The sequence below is a fragment of the Prinia subflava genome, chromosome 4 (assembly GCF_021018805.1).
Source record: "Prinia subflava isolate CZ2003 ecotype Zambia chromosome 4, Cam_Psub_1.2, whole genome shotgun sequence".
In the NCBI taxonomy this organism is placed as follows: Eukaryota; Metazoa; Chordata; class Aves; order Passeriformes; family Cisticolidae; genus Prinia; species Prinia subflava.
Window position 1 is genome coordinate 15741922 of NC_086250.1, and position 17826 is coordinate 15759747.

At 41.3% G+C, this 17826-nt stretch overlaps 1 protein-coding gene across 1 annotated transcript in view; it reads right to left on the reverse strand.

Moving 5' to 3' along the window:
- The window catches only part of FGD4 (FYVE, RhoGEF and PH domain containing 4), a 99186-nt gene extending 82049 nt beyond the window's left edge, over window positions 1-17137 (reverse strand). The window contains exon 1 of the mRNA XM_063395612.1: window positions 16850-17137. Within this exon, the coding sequence (XP_063251682.1) occupies window positions 16850-17087 (238 nt within the window). The 5' untranslated portion in view covers window positions 17088-17137. The remainder of the gene's footprint in view (window positions 1-16849) is intronic.
- Window positions 17138-17826: the final 689 nt, after the last annotated feature.

The following is a 17826-nucleotide window of genomic DNA, read 5'->3' on the forward strand; positions in this document are numbered from 1 at the left end:
TAACTGAAGCATTTTTAAAGAAGAAAAGAAGTCAATCCACACAGGCCAGCGCAGGCTTCCAGGTGACAGATTTGGGAATCATAAATGATGTGAGCCCAGGAGTCAGCAGAAGGAAGGAATGTTTTGCTTTATGCAAAGCAGCTCTGAGTACTGGGAGATATCAGGACCTTACCCAGCATGTTTATAGAGTGCTGTAAGAGCTTCTGAGAACAGCCTTGATCACTACCAAATCATGTTAATAAGCATAGAAGGCGTGATAAATTGAAGAAGCAGAATGTGGCGGGGGGTGGGGGTTGTACTTGTTTTTGCTGCGCATGGCAACATACCTACACTGAACAAAATTGGTTAAAACAATGTACTAACATTTCACAGGAGAATTCCCAAAAGTTCTCCCTCTCATTTGCTTTGCTCTAAAAGGAAATAAGTGGTAGTTTCCCCTTTTCACAGGAAAATGAGCAGCTCTCCACCTTTGATACTTTCTTCCATAATTGCGGAACTAAAGAGCGTAGCAGAGACCTCAGTGACACGTTCTTCATCTTAAGCCAGATTTAGAGTAGCCTTGAAAAAAATGCCATGCAAAGACTCATTTTCTAATAGAGTCCCCCTTTCTCCATCTTTGATCCTCACAAACTCACTCTGACAGCTACAATATAGAAGAGGTCAGCTCCACAAGCCAGCTATTCTGATCACCTCCGAGAAGCTGGCACCCCAGGAAAGATGCAGGAAAACAGTTCATGGGAACAGCACAAGCAAAGGAGTGGGCAAAAATGGAAATTCAAGGGCAGTGACACGCCTGGCTACTGTGTAGCCATGTCATACAGTTAATGGAATTATGTGGCAGCAGGCTTTCCCAGAGAAGTAAATCACTGAAACATTTCTGAAGCTTGTCTGCCAAACACCTCATATTTCATTTATTATCCTTTCACGCCAGCAAGTTGTTCACAGACTAAATTGCCCTCATTCGAGTTATGCATGAACCCTTTAGACTGATCTATTTAACAAAAATGAAAGTCACATTAAAAAAAATAGAGAAATTGTTCTTTAAAGGCCTCTACTGGAGCTTGTAACTCCCACCAAAACCCCTTGTAATTGCACACACACATTATGTACCCATACACCTTGCAGTCCCAAGCACCTTCTATTTTTCCTGAGCCATTTCCAGCACTTTTGGAAAACAGGTTATTTATTCTTATGGAAAGCATGTCCATTATTCCATGGGTGAGCAGAGTGGCTGCTGCAGCAGGTCAATAAGGCACTGCAGGAAGGGCAGTGCTGCTCTGCTCCCCCTTCAGAGACAGATCACAAGCACTGCCTTCATTAACAAGTATTGACTACCCTCTCTAATTACTGCATTCTAGACCCTGCATTTTCACTGCAGCACAAACCTCAGCTGTCCACAGAAGCCATTTGCTCAGCAGCTTACATTTAGCTTTTACTGACAATTTCACATGCTGAAAAGAGGCAGAAACCAATTTTTTTATACACAGGCACATCTGGGTTTCCGAAAATAGTTAAAATACCTAGAAATGTACTTACTGATATTAATCCACCAAATCAGGTACCTGAATCTGTTAGTGTACGTGTCTAAAGACAGTACTAAATGTCCAATATTCAGAATTGTAAATTAATGAAGTGGTTTTCAGAAGAGCTCAATCTCAATACCTCAGAAAAACAGGCTATTTAGTTGTTACATTTGTATGTAAGATCTTGGCTGCAGAATGGGAAACTTTAAACTTGCTCTCACAACTCTCTGATTAACCCCACTGCGTAATACCTTTGCTTTTCCTGTGCATAATTTAGAAACAGACAATCAATCCCAATTAACTGCAGGCAGGAATTTAATTCTGAATCACATTGTTGGCAGAATAGAATACTGCTTTTCTATTTCCCACCCCCTCTCTTTCCTTTTGTCCTTCAGTGTTTCTCAGTAAACAATCCCTGATTACTTTTTCACTTAAGTATTTGCTGCACTAAATATTTGCCTTAAGGAAAGAAGCTCTATAGAAAATGATGATATCCACACCCTACCCTATTTTCCTGAAGGATTCTTGTCTACATACAGGAACTTAATTACTTACCAGTGAAGACATCTGTGAGCATTTGGTAAGAAAGCAGGGATTCACATTTTCTCCTTAGGTCAAAAGAGATTCTTTCTACACCAGGCTGACTTTGTGCTGTATCCTCAGAGCCACCACCCAAGGTGACTGCACAACCTATACACTGAAGGGCTTGCTCTCTCTCTTTCACTTCCTTTTGTGGTTTTCAAGGCCAAAATGAGAGGGAGAGCTATTTTTTCTACCAGAATATTGCACTCCTCAGTTATTTCATGAATATGTGAACATGTTTTTAAAGTGAGAGCTTTATTCTTACTTTTTGCTCTTATCTGTGGATGCAGAGAAAGATGGCAAAACCCCACACAAGCTCAGAACACCTCCACTTCATGCTTACTGTTTTGTCTGCATGCACAACCTCCTCCAGAAGGCAGATACTTCGGTGAGTAGTAAAACTCTACTCAGACAAAAGGAAAGCACAGTCCTGTGGCTACCAGGGGAATACATTGTTAGACTGCACTCATCATTCCCTGCAGAGCAGCATCATTGCCTGCTGAGCATTCCCTATCCTTTCACAGGAAAGAGTGAGCTGACATCAATAGAAAGTGAGATTTTTGTCACCCATACCCAATCCTTGACAGTTTATCTGTAAAACAAGGGATCTACATCAAAAATACTTACAAGATGGTCATAAATACACTTCATCTTATTCCAGTGATTTGGTAGAAGGAAGGAGGGTTTTTTTTTTCTTTTTTTTGGAGATGCAGGACACAAAGAAAGCTCAGCTTCTTCAGCAACTGCTTCTCAATTTTGCAAGTATAGTCATGAGCTCATATAAACAGTTTTGGAATAGCCCTGCAGCTGAAACATTCTGTAACATTCTGTATTCATTTCACACTGGGTCAGTGTTTTGGAGGATGTCTCCTCACAATACTGCTCTCAAAGCAATCTCAGTATCAGCAGAGCAGACCAAAAGCAATAATCTGATAAGTAGCTCCTGTATCTCTAATTTAATAGTCTGTGGTGTAAAAACACCCTAAAAATGTAGAAACATCCCCTGCAATCTTCTGCTCCATAGTCCTTTCCAGTGGTTTATGCAGCAATACCAAGCCTTAATAATTATTTGTCCAATAAGATGGAGACATCAATCAAATAAAACATAGTAGCTGCTTCCTCTTTTTGAAGGGAAATGGAGCTCTGATCCTTTAAAATTTCTTTTGCAGAGAAGACAATTGCGAAGGTAAAACTATACTTATCACACAGACTAAGACAAATAGGTCAAAAATATTTTATCAAAGCAAATACTTTCAAAACCTTTGAAGGCTGATGATTTGCCCCTGATCTAAGAAATACATATACAAATGAGAGCATTACAAATGAAAACATTATGAGTTTGAGGAAATAGGTTGTAAAGAGCCTCAATCCATTCAAAACTCTATTACTTGCTATACAGGGCTGCTTGAAAATAAAATAAAAAATGCACAAAAATTTACTTAATTTGGGACATGATATAGTACAGGATCCAATGTTTTGGTTTACAATTGACAAAACAGACCCAGGAACCATTTCTTCTTATTTAGATGGAAGCACACTGGACAAGTACATCTGCTTCACATATCTGAAAAACTACAGCAAATAACTTGAATATAATTTCTTACCGTGAGGCTCAGTCACAAAGAGGAGGGATGGGAAAAAAAGTCGCTGAGACAAATTTTGCCAGCCATCAGCAGAGTCATTAAGGGATTCAGAGAGGCATTCAAGGAGCTCTTTGGGCAGTCTCTGAAGGTGAAGTGTTGCACAAACGCTGGGAAAATGAGAAGTGCATCTGCACTTACTTTAGGTTTTTTAGTTTTGTTGGGTTTTTGGGTGGGTTTTTTTTGGAGCATCCATTGCCATGGAAGCAGAAAGCAAAACTGAATTTTAGAAAGGTTTCACTACCCAGCATAAGTAACCACACTGCTGATATGAAAAGCACAGTGCAGGAATTACAGCAAAACCACTAAAAGGTTAAGGATATTTTACCTGTTATCCATTTCCATAGGCACTTTATCCTCAGTTCTGTATTATCATCATTGATCACAATTAGCCACTCCCAAAGACAGAAATATGCAGGTACACTGCTCTGTTTTCATACTAGACTTTGAAATAAGGATAGAAAATTATCATGCTGAGCTATTGCTAATTGCAACCATTTTACAATAAATCACAGATTGATCTGTGAAAGAGAGACCTTTTGAAGGAAGTCTGTGGGAAACAAACCTATTTTCTACATGGTCATATTTCTTCCACCTGATTATAAAAAAGACCAGGTCTGATTTCATGTAAATATGCATCAGAGAGGTCAGAACTCCCCTCACCTTCCATATGACATGGCCAATTTACTCAGTACAACCATTTCTATTGAATTACAGCATTAATTCAGTGCTGGAACAGCATATTTGCAAACAATTCACAGTTGAACTAAACCTGATTTACTGGCTGTAGGTCAGTACTCAAGACTATCAAAGCATTCAAAAAAGTTTGAGTGTATGAACATCCATAAAATCATAGAATGGTTTGGGTTGGAAGAGACCTTAAAGTTCATCTAATTCCAAGCCCCCCACCATGGGCAGGTACAACTTCCACCAGACCAGGTTGCTCAGAGCCCAAACCAAACTGGCCTTCAACTTCTCCAGGCAACCTGTGCCAGTGCCTCATCACCCTATGAGCAAAAGATGTGTTCCTAACATCTAATTCAAACATCTCCCTTTTTTAGTCCAAAACTGCTCCCCTTGCCCTATCAGCTTGTGTGTTAAGTTCTCTTCCATGTAAGTCAGTTTGCTGTTTTGTTAAAAACTATGCTGAAGTGAGGAGATCCACCAGAAGATATATATTAAAGAAGATAGAGGAAAGCACATATAACTAATGCTGTTATGAGTTTGCCTTTTTTCCCTGAATATGAAAAGCTCGGGATCTCTAAGGAGTTCAATATTATACCCCTAAACAGAGTTAGATCATAACACTCTGTAGCCCAAGCCTGTAATTGCTAGTCCAGGAAGGAAAAGCAGCCCAGCTTTGCTGAGCCACAGCGAGCTGGAGATGCAGCAGGAGCCTCTGCTGACAGAACACAGCACTGCCATGGCCCAAGGGATGCAGCAGGATGGAGAACTTTGATAGCTCAACCCCTAATCCTGCCTTCCCCACTGCTGCATGGTCACAGCTGCTGTGGTGAGCACGCTGCAGCCTTCCCTTCCTGGTTCCAGCACAGGAGTAATTTATTATTCTTTTTTTAGTAAAGGTTAGTGGAGAATTCAGTGAGATACCATGAGGGAAATAAGGCTTTAAATTCAATTAGAATGTGAAAAAATATTTACTGCATTTACTTTGCCTGCCTGTTTTGAGCCTAGTAAGTGCAGGATCACCTACTTAAGTCTGTGTACAAACATGGAGTTAAATATTTATCTGTCAAGACTTGCCTATATGTTGTTTTATTGATACTTGTCAATAAAGAGCAATGTGCAGCTCCTCATACCTTAAGTTTACATAGCTATCATACACTGGGACTGAATTCTCACATTTTCAACACATAGCATAATTCTGTGTGTAAACTAACATGGGTAATGTTTTGAAAGATACTGAAGTAGAATAAAGTTATAAAATATAAATTACCTTATTAACTTTACATTAAAATAACCATAAAAGAAGTAGAATAAAATTCTCCTTTAGATTTCAAAACTCAGATTCTTGTAATAGATATAATGTTGTTAAAATTACCTTCCTTTTAATCTCTGAGGAGATGTATAATACTGGTGTGCTTTTATTTTATTTTTTTAATTCAAACACCTGAATTAGAATTAATAGAAAGAATTCTTTTTTAATATCATATAAATGAATCAGAGAAGACATGCAGTCATTCCCCACAATCCACTAATCAGGAAACAAAAATGATGCATCTTTTCAGAAAGTTGTTTCGCCTGTATATTCCTAAATGTATCTGCTAAGTCCTAATTAAGGAACAGAATAGTATTTAAAAATAACAAACAAAAAAAAACCCACCTCAAAAACCCAAAATCCCACACCCACCAAATTAATAAGTAGAAAAATGTAAAAGAGTTGATTTTCCACACTCACCATACAATTAATTACACAATCATAATTTAAACTGCAGATTGTTCAATGTTGTAACATCCACATATAGAAAAAAACATACAGGGAGGAGCATACATTCCACACAAAATTTAGTTCTGTATTTGAACACATGTCATTCAATAACTTATGGTAAAAATGGAGGTTGTTCTTCATGATCAGAGTTTTATTATGTACCTTTATGTGGCTTGTTAGCAGCTGCTGTAATGGAGTGCAGAAGTTTTTGATTAGAAATTAACATGCTTACTAATTATCAGAATTCTCCTTTTTTCATTCAATGCATACACCAAGGAAAAAAATAAAAATAAAAAATCCTTAGGAATAGAGTCCTTTCAACACCATGTAGTCCCCTCCTCAGTTACTGAATAGCTCCTTCTTTTCTAATCCCTTGTGTACTATACCTGATAAAAGGTATATCAGAAAGTTGATCCTGCTTCTATACCCTGTGCCACAGCAAATATTGTATTTTAACTTCCAACAAGCTGCTTGCACATAGCAAATAAATAAATAAATAAATTTAAAAATCGAACTTCAGGACACAAGATCCTCCAGCCCTGTGTATTTCAGTTTCCAGCTCTGCCAGTCTTACCCACATTTAGTGTTGCCTGTCAGCTCACAGACTGTAATAAGCACGTAGTCCTTGTCAGTCTCAGGAAAGATAATATATTCTCATTTCTCATATTTAAAAAACATTTTTTTCCTTCCTGAAACTGAAGCTAACATTTGACAGCAAGCAGCTACTTTGTTTGACTTCCTGAAGAAGGAAAAGTGCTTGGAGAAATTCCTCCATTGCTATCCCAAACTATAGATTCAGGGTGGTGCAGAGGCACAAAGAACTACCTGAGAATGAACCTAGGGAAGCAGAGAGGGGCAGGAGTGATTCTTTTCTCCCTTAAGTCCTTTTGTACAAGCAAATGGAGCTCAGAGGAGCACTGTGGAAAATGATGATTACTAAATATATGCATTCTCATGGAGTCCAGAGAGAACAATCCCGCTACTTCTGCTTGGGTCTCTAATCTTCCCTGCAGTGAGAGGAAGGGAGGAGTGAAAGATTTATTTCTTTTTCTATTCAGCCAGCAATGGTGTGAGCAATAGCATTGTACACTACAGGGCAGCAGACGGAATGGAATTACTTTTCCTGCAGAAAACTCTCTTCAAAAAAACACTCTAACACAAAATTCTGTAATTTTGTTTCCTGATCTAGTGACTAACTCCATCTCTAGGCAAAAGGAAACAATCGGAAAGGCTGGTGCTGCAAAGCAACACTTGTGACACTTTATGGGTCTCAGCACAGTAAATGGAGTTTTGGCTTGCGCTGCTCCAGAGTCACCTCTCTGCAATTCTGGATTCTGTAACTTCATCATATTTGATTATTCCTAATAGCACACCTAAACAAATGAACTGGAAAAGAATTATAAAGTGTTGTGCCCTGGAGCTGTTCCTCATTGCAGGTATTTCAGCAGCATTCCCAACACAGGCTTCTAGACACCAGTCATTTTCTCTGTGTGAGATTTAGAACTTTGTTATTTGAAAGGACTACATTATTATTTTTTAAGAAAACCATAGTGAAAATAATGAGTTTTTAGAGAATAAGATTCTGAAATGTCTGTATCAAAGTAGTTTTAGAAGACTTTCTGCTGTCCCTCATACCAGAAACCTGGTCCTGCTCACCACTGTCATATACTGCATGCTATTTCAGACAAATGCTGGTGACAGATGCCTTGGCCCCAGCAGAACACAAGCAATCAGTAAAGGGCTTGGTAGATGCCTTTATTCAGCACTGTTTATCCCTGTGGGGGAGAAAAATAATGGGACAGTTTGAAATGCACACAACACCCCTAAAACACCCCTGTTTTCAAAATGATGTAAACCTTTAAATCAACAAATCATAAGACACGCACAGTGAAACTACCTGATCTCTTTTGCATTTAGAACCTACCACTGTCCTAGCTCAACATCTTCTGTAAGCTACACAAGGCACAAAACTCAATTAAAATTCATTTTAATCAGGATCCAGTCCCACAGAAGACCTAAATGGCACTTGGGACCTAGCAAAGAGGACACAATATTCACAGTGATAAGGTACATGATATATAAGATGTTACAACACCCTGACATTATTCATTTTAAAATGGTGAGCCTACTTTTCTCCAGCAGTTCAACTGCATTTAGTGACAACAGTCCCAAAAAATCCCATAAAAAACTAGTGAACTGTACAGCTGGCATTGGTCACCTGGGAAAAATAACCATAATAGTGTTGAAAGGTAACAGTTGTTAAAACCAGGAAGTAATAATTCTCCACAGTTATGAAGAACAGACACTTGTTTGTTTAAGCTCCATGAAAATCCTTTGAAGAGGTAACTCTCTTGGGTTTTGAAGTTCCTTTAAATTCCATATTAACACACACAATGTTAATATTGTTCTCATTTCTATGAACAGAAAGCTTTTCATATATCCCATGCACAAGCAGTCCTTATACAGAAAATAAATAAAATGAACAGTTAAAGGGGCAATTCTCCACACTGAAGTTGAAGACCAAGGGCAGCCCACACCAGCACGAGCCAGGTCTCCTGCTGGCTATCCACAGCAGTTGGGTATTTCTCTCACCCTTGACTGCATGTCAGGAATGTTGTTCTAAAGACACCTTCTGTGCTTGATTGAGGACAGGGAAAGGATGTAGGGGAGTTCAGAAGCACATGCACAACCCACCTCTTGCATTGCTGTGCTTTGAGTGCTTTACACCCCTCCACAAACACAAAAGCCATGACTACCCCCTGCTGCCTCACCTACCCTGACAGGCTAAAAGAGCACCTTAAGAGCCAGCCCAGGCACCTGCATGCCCTCCACCTGCAGGCCTGGTGAGCCTGTTTGTCCCCTGGATCAGTTATAGATTAATAGATTATGAAGAACACTGTTCACTGCATTCTGGTGCATAACTCGAGAGCACACGGAGGTAACTACAGAGCAGCAGTGAGAGCACCAGAACGTGGTCAGCTTCTGTGGTGCTGCTGCACTACAACCACTCTGCTTTCCAAAATGGACAATCACTTTTAGCAGTAAATTGATGCAAATGGCTCTCAAGCCTCAAGTACATCCTAATAAAATTCACATTGCTCTATATTTACAATTAAAATAAGCTGAAACACAAATGCTGAATAGTTTTATGCACTGATAACAATTCTGATTTTATTGTACATACCACAAAAACCAGATATTTTGCAAAGCTTTCACCAGAACCACATTTTACGCAAGAATTTTCAAGCTTTTTATTTAGAGACATGAAAGGCGTCTTTTAAAGTTTTAAAAATTAAGGTTTTCCAGGCTTTTGAAAGCCCAGGTATCTCACCTCACAGAACTTTCTTGAGTGCTCTAGTACTGCTAATCCATAGGAGCATAACTGAAGTACAAAAGGATTCCACCCTCACAGGTGAAATGCAACCACTTAATAAGGAGAGTTAATGTCAGACTGAATAAAAAGGAATGTACAGGATGTTTGTATTAAGACATGAACATTTTGGCAAGAGTGAGTTGAAGAAAAGGCTGATAGCAGTATAATTGCATAAAACTGAGAAAAATTTCAATTCTATGAAAAACAATTTATTTTTTCTGTATCAGTGACTTTGCTTTGATTCTTAACTCACCAGTTCTGAAGAGACCTAATTAGCCAGTAAGTTTCATTTCCTAACTCAGTTACTGATGTTAATATAAAAAATGCATATGTACTAGTATTCAATTAAGGAAGTGAAGTATCACACGATAGTGAATGGTGGCAAGAGATGGCAAAGAGGAAAAACATTTTAATAACTCATTACAACAGGTTGTCATCAAGCCCTTGTGACACAAGACAAAATGCTTAAAAAGCAACCTGTCTTCAAGTATTATTTGCTTTAACAATTTTAGAATTCAAGGAATTTATGGAGTTTTTTAAGCCTGCTGTAGACACTAACTTTGATTTTTGATTTAGAATAGCTGTTTCATGGTAGAAGGGAAATTAGGAGCCTGCTCTCCTGTGAGCTGACAATACTACAGTGTTCAAGAAAGTAATGTGGCATGTAACAGAATCCTGAGCTTAAGCAACCAAATGTCTCAGCCTGGTAGAAAGATGAAGCCTTAAAGTAGTAGTAAATAGTAGAAGTAACTAAAAAGTCACCCTAGCCCAGCTTTCTAGCTGGAACTTAAAGACTGGACAGTCCCCAGAAGGAACAGCAGCTGGCCAGGTCAGGACACTCAGCCAGAAGCAGCAGCAGCACCAGGGAGCTCTGCACTCCAGATCCTAAATCTTCTACCTTGAGAAGCCACCAGGAATGGGCAGGGGGATCTGCTCTCAGGTTTTCCAGGCTGAGGCTTTTGTGCTTCACAGAAACAGAAGACACACTGAAGATGCAGTTCGAAACTTCTCTGTTGACTTCTGCTTTTAGAGTGCCACCAAGTCCCCAAGGGTGACCAGAGCCAAAAGCCTGGCATTGAAACGTCACATGCTCAGCTAATGGAAAGGCAATTCCTCAAAAGGGCCAGAAGAAATTCAGCCACTGAACCAGTGAGTGATTTTTAATCATTGTTCACCACTGTCTCTCTCCTAGCCTCATCTAATTCTGGCCACATCAGCATCTATGTGAGAGGGGGGAAAGAGCCTGCAGTTACCCATGAGGGGAAGCCTACACCTCTAAGCTGCATTATTGCCCGTGCTGCAAGACATTTGTTCAGAAGTCATTAATAGACCACACAATTTCACATGTCACACTACAGTTACACCACATTTTCCCTTCTTTCCAGGCTATTTAACTTGTTTCACATTAACATCTGACATACTTAGCATTAATACTTATAATGAATGCTAGTTCATTGCTCTGCCCTGCCTTCTATTCAGTGTCTTTTGCCTCTAATTTTAACACATTTTATGCTCAATTTTACTGAGTTTCAGTGCAATCAGAGGTGTCAAATTGCTCTGAAACTCATTAGAAATACATTTCTTTACATGTCTAGTTTTGCAGACTACTGTAGCAGTAATTTTCCTTCTCTCCCGTTTTTACTCAATTCTCCATATGTTCTGATATCAACTTACTGCTGTGTATCTGCACCCTGGGACCACATCTGATTACTACAGTGCTTGCCAACATTTCAACAGAAACCCATCCTCCCTTCCCTACATTTACTTCAAAAGTCTTTTCTTCTTTTATAGGCTTATCTCTGTTAAAATGATATTTCCAAGGCAGCTAGTTGAAGAAACCATTTAAAATTCCTCTTTCAGTTTCCTGCTTTATGCTCAGGTTATTTACACAACCTGGTGCTCTGGGGATACACTCCCTAAGCAGCATTCTCTCTCCCTTTGTCAGGAGTACAGGAGTTTGTTGACAGTGGCTTGAATATATCGAGCTGTCCACTGCTACTCATTTGATTAAAATGTTTTGACCGTCAGTAGCTGGAGGCAAAGTTTATTCACAGATTTAACACGATGAAAACGTTCACTCTGATCATCTAAGTGTAAATATTCATCCCAGACTGCCTTATATTCAGAACAACTAATATACACAGTATCCCGTTCTGGAAGAGAAAGCCATTTTTTCCTCTCATAGAAAGAGAATTTCTGCTACAAAATTCACAGCCAGAAGTGGGATTAAAATATTGAATTGACAGAAATGTTTTAAAGAGAATCTATCCAATATTAAGAACTAGAGGAAAAAGCCCACAAGTGCCTCATTTTAAAATTTCCTTGATTCATATTTTCCCTTTCCCTCTGACAAATCCTTCATCCTGGGGAGACAACTTACCTTATATATCAAATGCATAACACTGCTTTAAGACACAACAGTGCAAAACACAGCAGTTGGAAGGCTGTGTCAGAGATCTCCCTGTACCCAAGACATACCAACAAACAGTGCCAAATAATGCCCAGTTATGAACAGGGTTTTGACTGGAATGCTGGAGATGAGATAGTCCCTCACTGGGATTTAAGAAGTGGGGGAAGAGTCTGATAACTGCAGCTTTAAGCAGCATGGGTGTTGACAAAAAAAAGGAACAAAATAATAGCCAAGGGCAAATCACAATTTTTTTTTTTATTAACAGCTTCCTGTGTCAATATTTGATTTTACTTCTTACCCAGAAGTAACTCATTCCTTGAAAAAGCTCTCCTTTTCCAATCCAGAAATCTCCCAATCACGTTTATTAATTTATCTACAAAAGAAACCCACTCCTATGATTCTCTACAACAAATTAATTTTTACTGGTGTAAAAATTATTACTTTCCCAGTTTTAGCAAAGCCTAGAAGCATTTCAGCAATGGTAACTTACCACAACCTCAGTGATTTTGGCCTCTCAGGCTATATTTTAAAAGCCTCTAGAGCAAGGACCACACAAGCAAACCCATGTCAAATTGCAAATCTCTCTTGAACTCTTGTGTATTGTTAATTGAAAGTCAATCACTGCAAACAAATTTTAATTTATTTCAGGAAATCAACATCCAGATCATCAGGAAGTCAATATTATAAGGTCAACAAGAATTATTGGGTAAAGTAGGCATTGTCAGACAAGAGTTAAATAGAAACATCAAGCCAACCCAAAATACATATAGACCTGACTGGATAGTGTATGGACTAAATAATACACTCTTACTGGCTGTAAGGGGATTATTGTGATCCTAAGTGCTTGGAGGAAAAGTGGGGGAAGAAATGGTAAAAGCAAAGTTACACTTCTTGGCACTTCCCCACGTTTGCTTCAATAAGAGGCAGAGGTGATTAATTTGGCCCACAGAAACAGGAAGCTCTCTATTGAGAGAAAAATATATTTTCATGCAAGTTCTGTAAAAAGCAACTGTTTGTGCTTTACTTTCCCTCATTTTTGAAGGGAGAGGAATATTTGGAAGCAATTTCCTCATATTCATCTTCCTCTCTCAACATTCTAAAGTATCAACTCTCCTTGATAAAGCTCAACTTTAGAAAAATGTCAAAAAGCCTCCGATTCCCAGGAAGGTTTGTAAAGCAGCTATTTTCCTTTGTCAGTGGTCTCTAATGCACCCAAAGATGCAAATCACTGCCAAGATTAGCCCTAATGATTGCATAGGCTTTCCCTGAACACATTGTATAGCAAATTTTCAAACACTGCAAACCAGTCAACAAAGTGCAGTGGGTTATACAAAGCCAGAAACAAGAAGAATCAAAATCCAATGTCCATTGCTATATTTTCAAAGGTAAAACAACAACAATGAGAAACTGTCAGGCAGGGTGCAGTTGTCCTTCTAGCATTTAAAAAATAAGCAACAAAGACATTTTTCAAAGACTAGAGCAGCATGCTATTAGAGTCTCATTTAGTTATCTCCTACTCCAAGGTGGAAACCCAAAAGATTACTGAATTTCCTTTAACATAATCCCACCATTTCATACCCATTTACAGGCAGAGATACAACAGCAGCAGCAGGGAACTATTTTTTTTTCCTGTCAGTGCTGGAAGACACCTTGCTGCAGTGAATGCTGTCCTGAATGCAAATCACCTCAGCTTCCCACGAGGCACTCTGCAATGTCTGAGACTGCCAACACACAGCACAGTGCCAGCAGATGCACAGTTAGAAGCCCATGGTCAGAGGAAAACTCTCCAGAAAAGGTGCAAATTTGCACTTCAGTGTGCAAAGCCAGGTGCGAGATTTGGATGCCACAAAATTTAATGTGGTTTATGTGCAGCAAGGCCAGAGGTGACTGTGCTGATGACAGGAGTAAGCTATTTCTTGCTATGAAAGCGAGTTACTGTGTCCCTGTGTTCAGAGCTCTCCACTTGCGAAAGCGCTGAGCAACCAAGCTGTGGCCTACACCTGCTCCTTGGCAGGAGGCTAATTCTGAGTTAACATGCTCACACACACTTGATGTAAAGATTCACTCAAGTCACACAAACTCTGAATTCTAATTCAGCAGGGAAAAAACCCCAACACCAATCCACAACAGTTATTCCCTTCAAAAACAGATTGTTAATCGCGTTACTCCACATAAAGCCCTTCCCTAAACTGGTTCCAGATACCAGGTTTGACCTTTTCCATCCATTTCAAAGTATTTCTGAAGATTCATGTACTCTTTTGTCTAAACTTCTAAATAAAAGTCGACTTCTAATGAGATAAATTTTGCTTTGTCCTGTAGGCGGTCAAACACACCAAGCTTTTTCAAACTCACAGGTTAATAAAATATAATTGCCACTTTTCATGTGACAATGAAGGTGAACTTGGGCTATAGTATGTGGAATAGCAGAAAGATTTTTCTGTTACATGTCAGACACTGATTGCAGTGCACAACAAAAGGCTGATGCTGTAACAGAACACTTCAGTAGCTCGACTCAGCATCACAAATGCTTTCAAGCAACACCAAGAATGGAAACACTCCTTGATCTTCTGCTTCTCAGCACATAAAAGCTTTGACATTCCCTCCTTCATCAATCCAATGTCAAAAGCTGTGAGGCAGCTATTGAGTGTACAGGAGTTACAATAGTCTTTATTATGTCTTTGCAATAATTAACATACAATTTACTAGTTTGAGAAAAGTTCTGATAAGCTTGCCATATGCATCATCCAGAATTGCTTCAAGTGCATTTACAGCTCATAGAACAGATCCACTTTCTTGAGTTCCTTTCCAGATACAGATCTGAGACAATTGCCTGAGTACTGTCCCCCAGGCAGTAATGTCAGTAACTCTCATATTGCACAACATTTGGCAGAGACAAGATTGGAGATGAGCCACACTAACTCCTTTCCTGTAAGATTTTCAAGCAGCTCAAAGGCATAGTGCTGCATTAGAAAACCCTTTTCAGATCCTGTTAGTATTTTGTAAGCCAGAAAAGCGTTAACACCTGCCTTGCTTTTTTTTTTTTTTTAATAGAAGAAAGAACACATCTAACTTCATGTTGCAACTGTGAATTAATTTTATTGCAGAATCAAGGCAGTCTGGTGAACTTTTGTCAGCCACAGAAACAAGTGCAGTCATATTCTGACTACAGAGAGGGAAGCTACAAAGCTATCCAGCTATAGGATGCTGAAGCACTTGCTCCAATAATTTCTGCGACAGGAACAGCACACAGGGAGCCAAAGTTCCTCTGTGAGAATAGAAGTCATGTTCAGAAGATTCCTTCATCTCATTTTCTGGGAGAAATGGATTATGAATGGGAAAAAAGAGAGGCTTTATACACTTATATGGAGAAATCATCACCAAATCTCCCTTTTATTTTCCACATATTTGGAATTCATTTCCTTATCTTAATTTGTGAGGTTTTCCTACTTAGAAGTCACAAGAAACTACCGTGAGTTTGGTTACTGCAGTGCAGGGACATTTGATTAGCAGGATATTGTTCCTGTCACGGCTCTCACGACCCTCCTGCAACCCAAAAGCCGACAAGGATGGTCACACTGAAAGGCTACATCTTGCACAAATATTTAGTAAATAAGTCACCTCGTGGAGCTGGTGTGAGCACAGATGAAAAGAGCAACAATAAATAGATTGTAGATGAGTATAAATACACCACCCAGCAGCCTAAGGTAACAGAGAGCAACTGCAGAAGACTAAAGAAACTAAATTGCAAACTAATAGAAAACACAGAGTGCTGGTTGTAAGTATACCTCTGTTTGAGAAGATGAAAATCCAAGTCAACATGCTGCAAACACAATTACCAATTCCTCTTTCCCAATGTAAATAAAGCCTTGGGGAAAAAAAATCCCACCACCAATAAAAAATTGTGGTTTCATGCACAAATCCAAAGTCACTACACATTAAAGCTAAAATAAAGGACCCTGTGAACAGCATGGTGATAGTCTATTCTTCTCTGTGCATACTAATTGTTAAATTAAGCAGGCTTCTTGCCCAGGAAGTCATGGAAAGACTGTCCCCAAGCAAAATACCCCATCCTAGTATTTGGCATGTCATAATTCCCAACATCATAACAACCATATGGTAGAGATTTCAAGCTTTACTTCACCCACTTTGCCCTTACACACCCATAAAGCCAAGACGCCGTGACACCACAAGCATGGGGACAGCGCATCACTGTCACATCACAGAGTTCAGACCAAGAAATGCGTGTGTGTTAACGTGCTGATAAAGGACAACTTTCTGAAGTTCAGATTTTACAACAGCACTTCTTGAGGGTGGCCGAGGTGAAACAGGTCACCAGCCTGAGCCTGACTGTCCCTTGCAATATTATGCAGCTGCCTTCTGAAGCGGAACGCGTCAAACGAGTCTGGCACAGGTTGTTGCTGAAGGGGGAAAAGAGAGAGGCATTGGGGAGGGGCAAGACATGGTCTGTGAGAGGGGGAACATTGCTTTCCTGTCATCCTAGGAACTGCTAGTACAAAAGTCCTAGATATAAAAATGAGAGTACACGTTATAATATTCTAATATATAACAATGTAACAAACATGGATATGAGTAGAAAGCACAACTTGAGTACATTTCGTACTGGAGGTACGAGCTCCGAAGGCCCGGCGGGTTTCTCCTCATAAGCCCCCGAGTTCGCCCCTGCGAGCGGCGGCCGCGCAGGGCAGAAGTTGGTGCGCGGACCTGCCCCGGCTGTGGCAGCGAACAGCGCCTTCTGCTCGTCCCCGGCAGGGCAGGGAGCCCAGCGGAGCCCAGCGGAGCTCAGCGGAGCCCAGGGGAGCCTAGGGGAGCCAGCCTCGCCCACCCGCGGACAGGGGGACCCTTCTCCGCTCTTACCTGCGGCCGCGCTGCGGGCCGGCGCTCCCGCGGGGCGGCCGGGCGCTGCTCCGCCGGCACCGGCAGCGGCGCTGGCTTTCCTGCGGATCGCCACCCTCCTGAAGTCCGCGCCCTCGGCCCAGCTCATCCTCGGGCCGGCGGAGAAACGGAGAAAGGTGGATGGCGGGAGAGGCCGGGGGCTCCGCAGGGCCCCCCGCGCCGCCCCGAGGGCAGCGCCTCGCTCGCCGCCCGCCTGCATGGCTGGGCTCACCTGCCGCCGCTCCCCGCCCCGCCCGGTCCCCGGCACCTGCCGGGCACCGCCTCCGCAGCCCTGCCCGCGGTGCTGCCCCGGGCCGGGCTCCCCGCCCGCACGGCGAGTCCCGGAGAGTGACACACAGCCCCGCGCCCGGCCCGGCGGGTCCCGGGGCTTTCTCCGAGGCGGGCTCCCACGGAGCAAGTTCCCCCGCGGGCACCGCACCTGCTCTGCTTCCTCCCGGAGCCTCGCCGGGACCCCCGGGCCCGTTCCCGCCCCCGCCCTGCGAGGGGAGCCCAGCCCCTGTCAGACGTGCCTGTCAGTGTACATCAGAGCTGGCCGCAGCGCAGTACCCCGTGTCCGGCGAGAACATTCCCAAAGGCATCTCTGAGTCCCAGCACTTAAAAGTGAGTTTTGATGCCAGGGCTGCAGTACTTTCATCAACAATAACTCCATCCAGGCCAAAGCTCTTGCCTCTTTGCCAAAGTCTCTAAATTTTCACCCCTGAGAAAGGCAATTGGCAGGCCATGTCACTTTGAGATCACAATCTCTTCTACAGCAACAGTGTCTAAAAGCACCTGTTTACCTGGTTAACCAAAACACCATCTTCAGAGGAAGAGCATCTCCACCTGTGCCACTGTGAGGGCAGTCTGTTAAGAGCTTTGAAGTTTGTCAGGAAACTTGAGGAGGTGCAGTTTGGGGCAAACCAGTTGAGAAGCAGTGCTCCCACTACACAGGGGTTTCC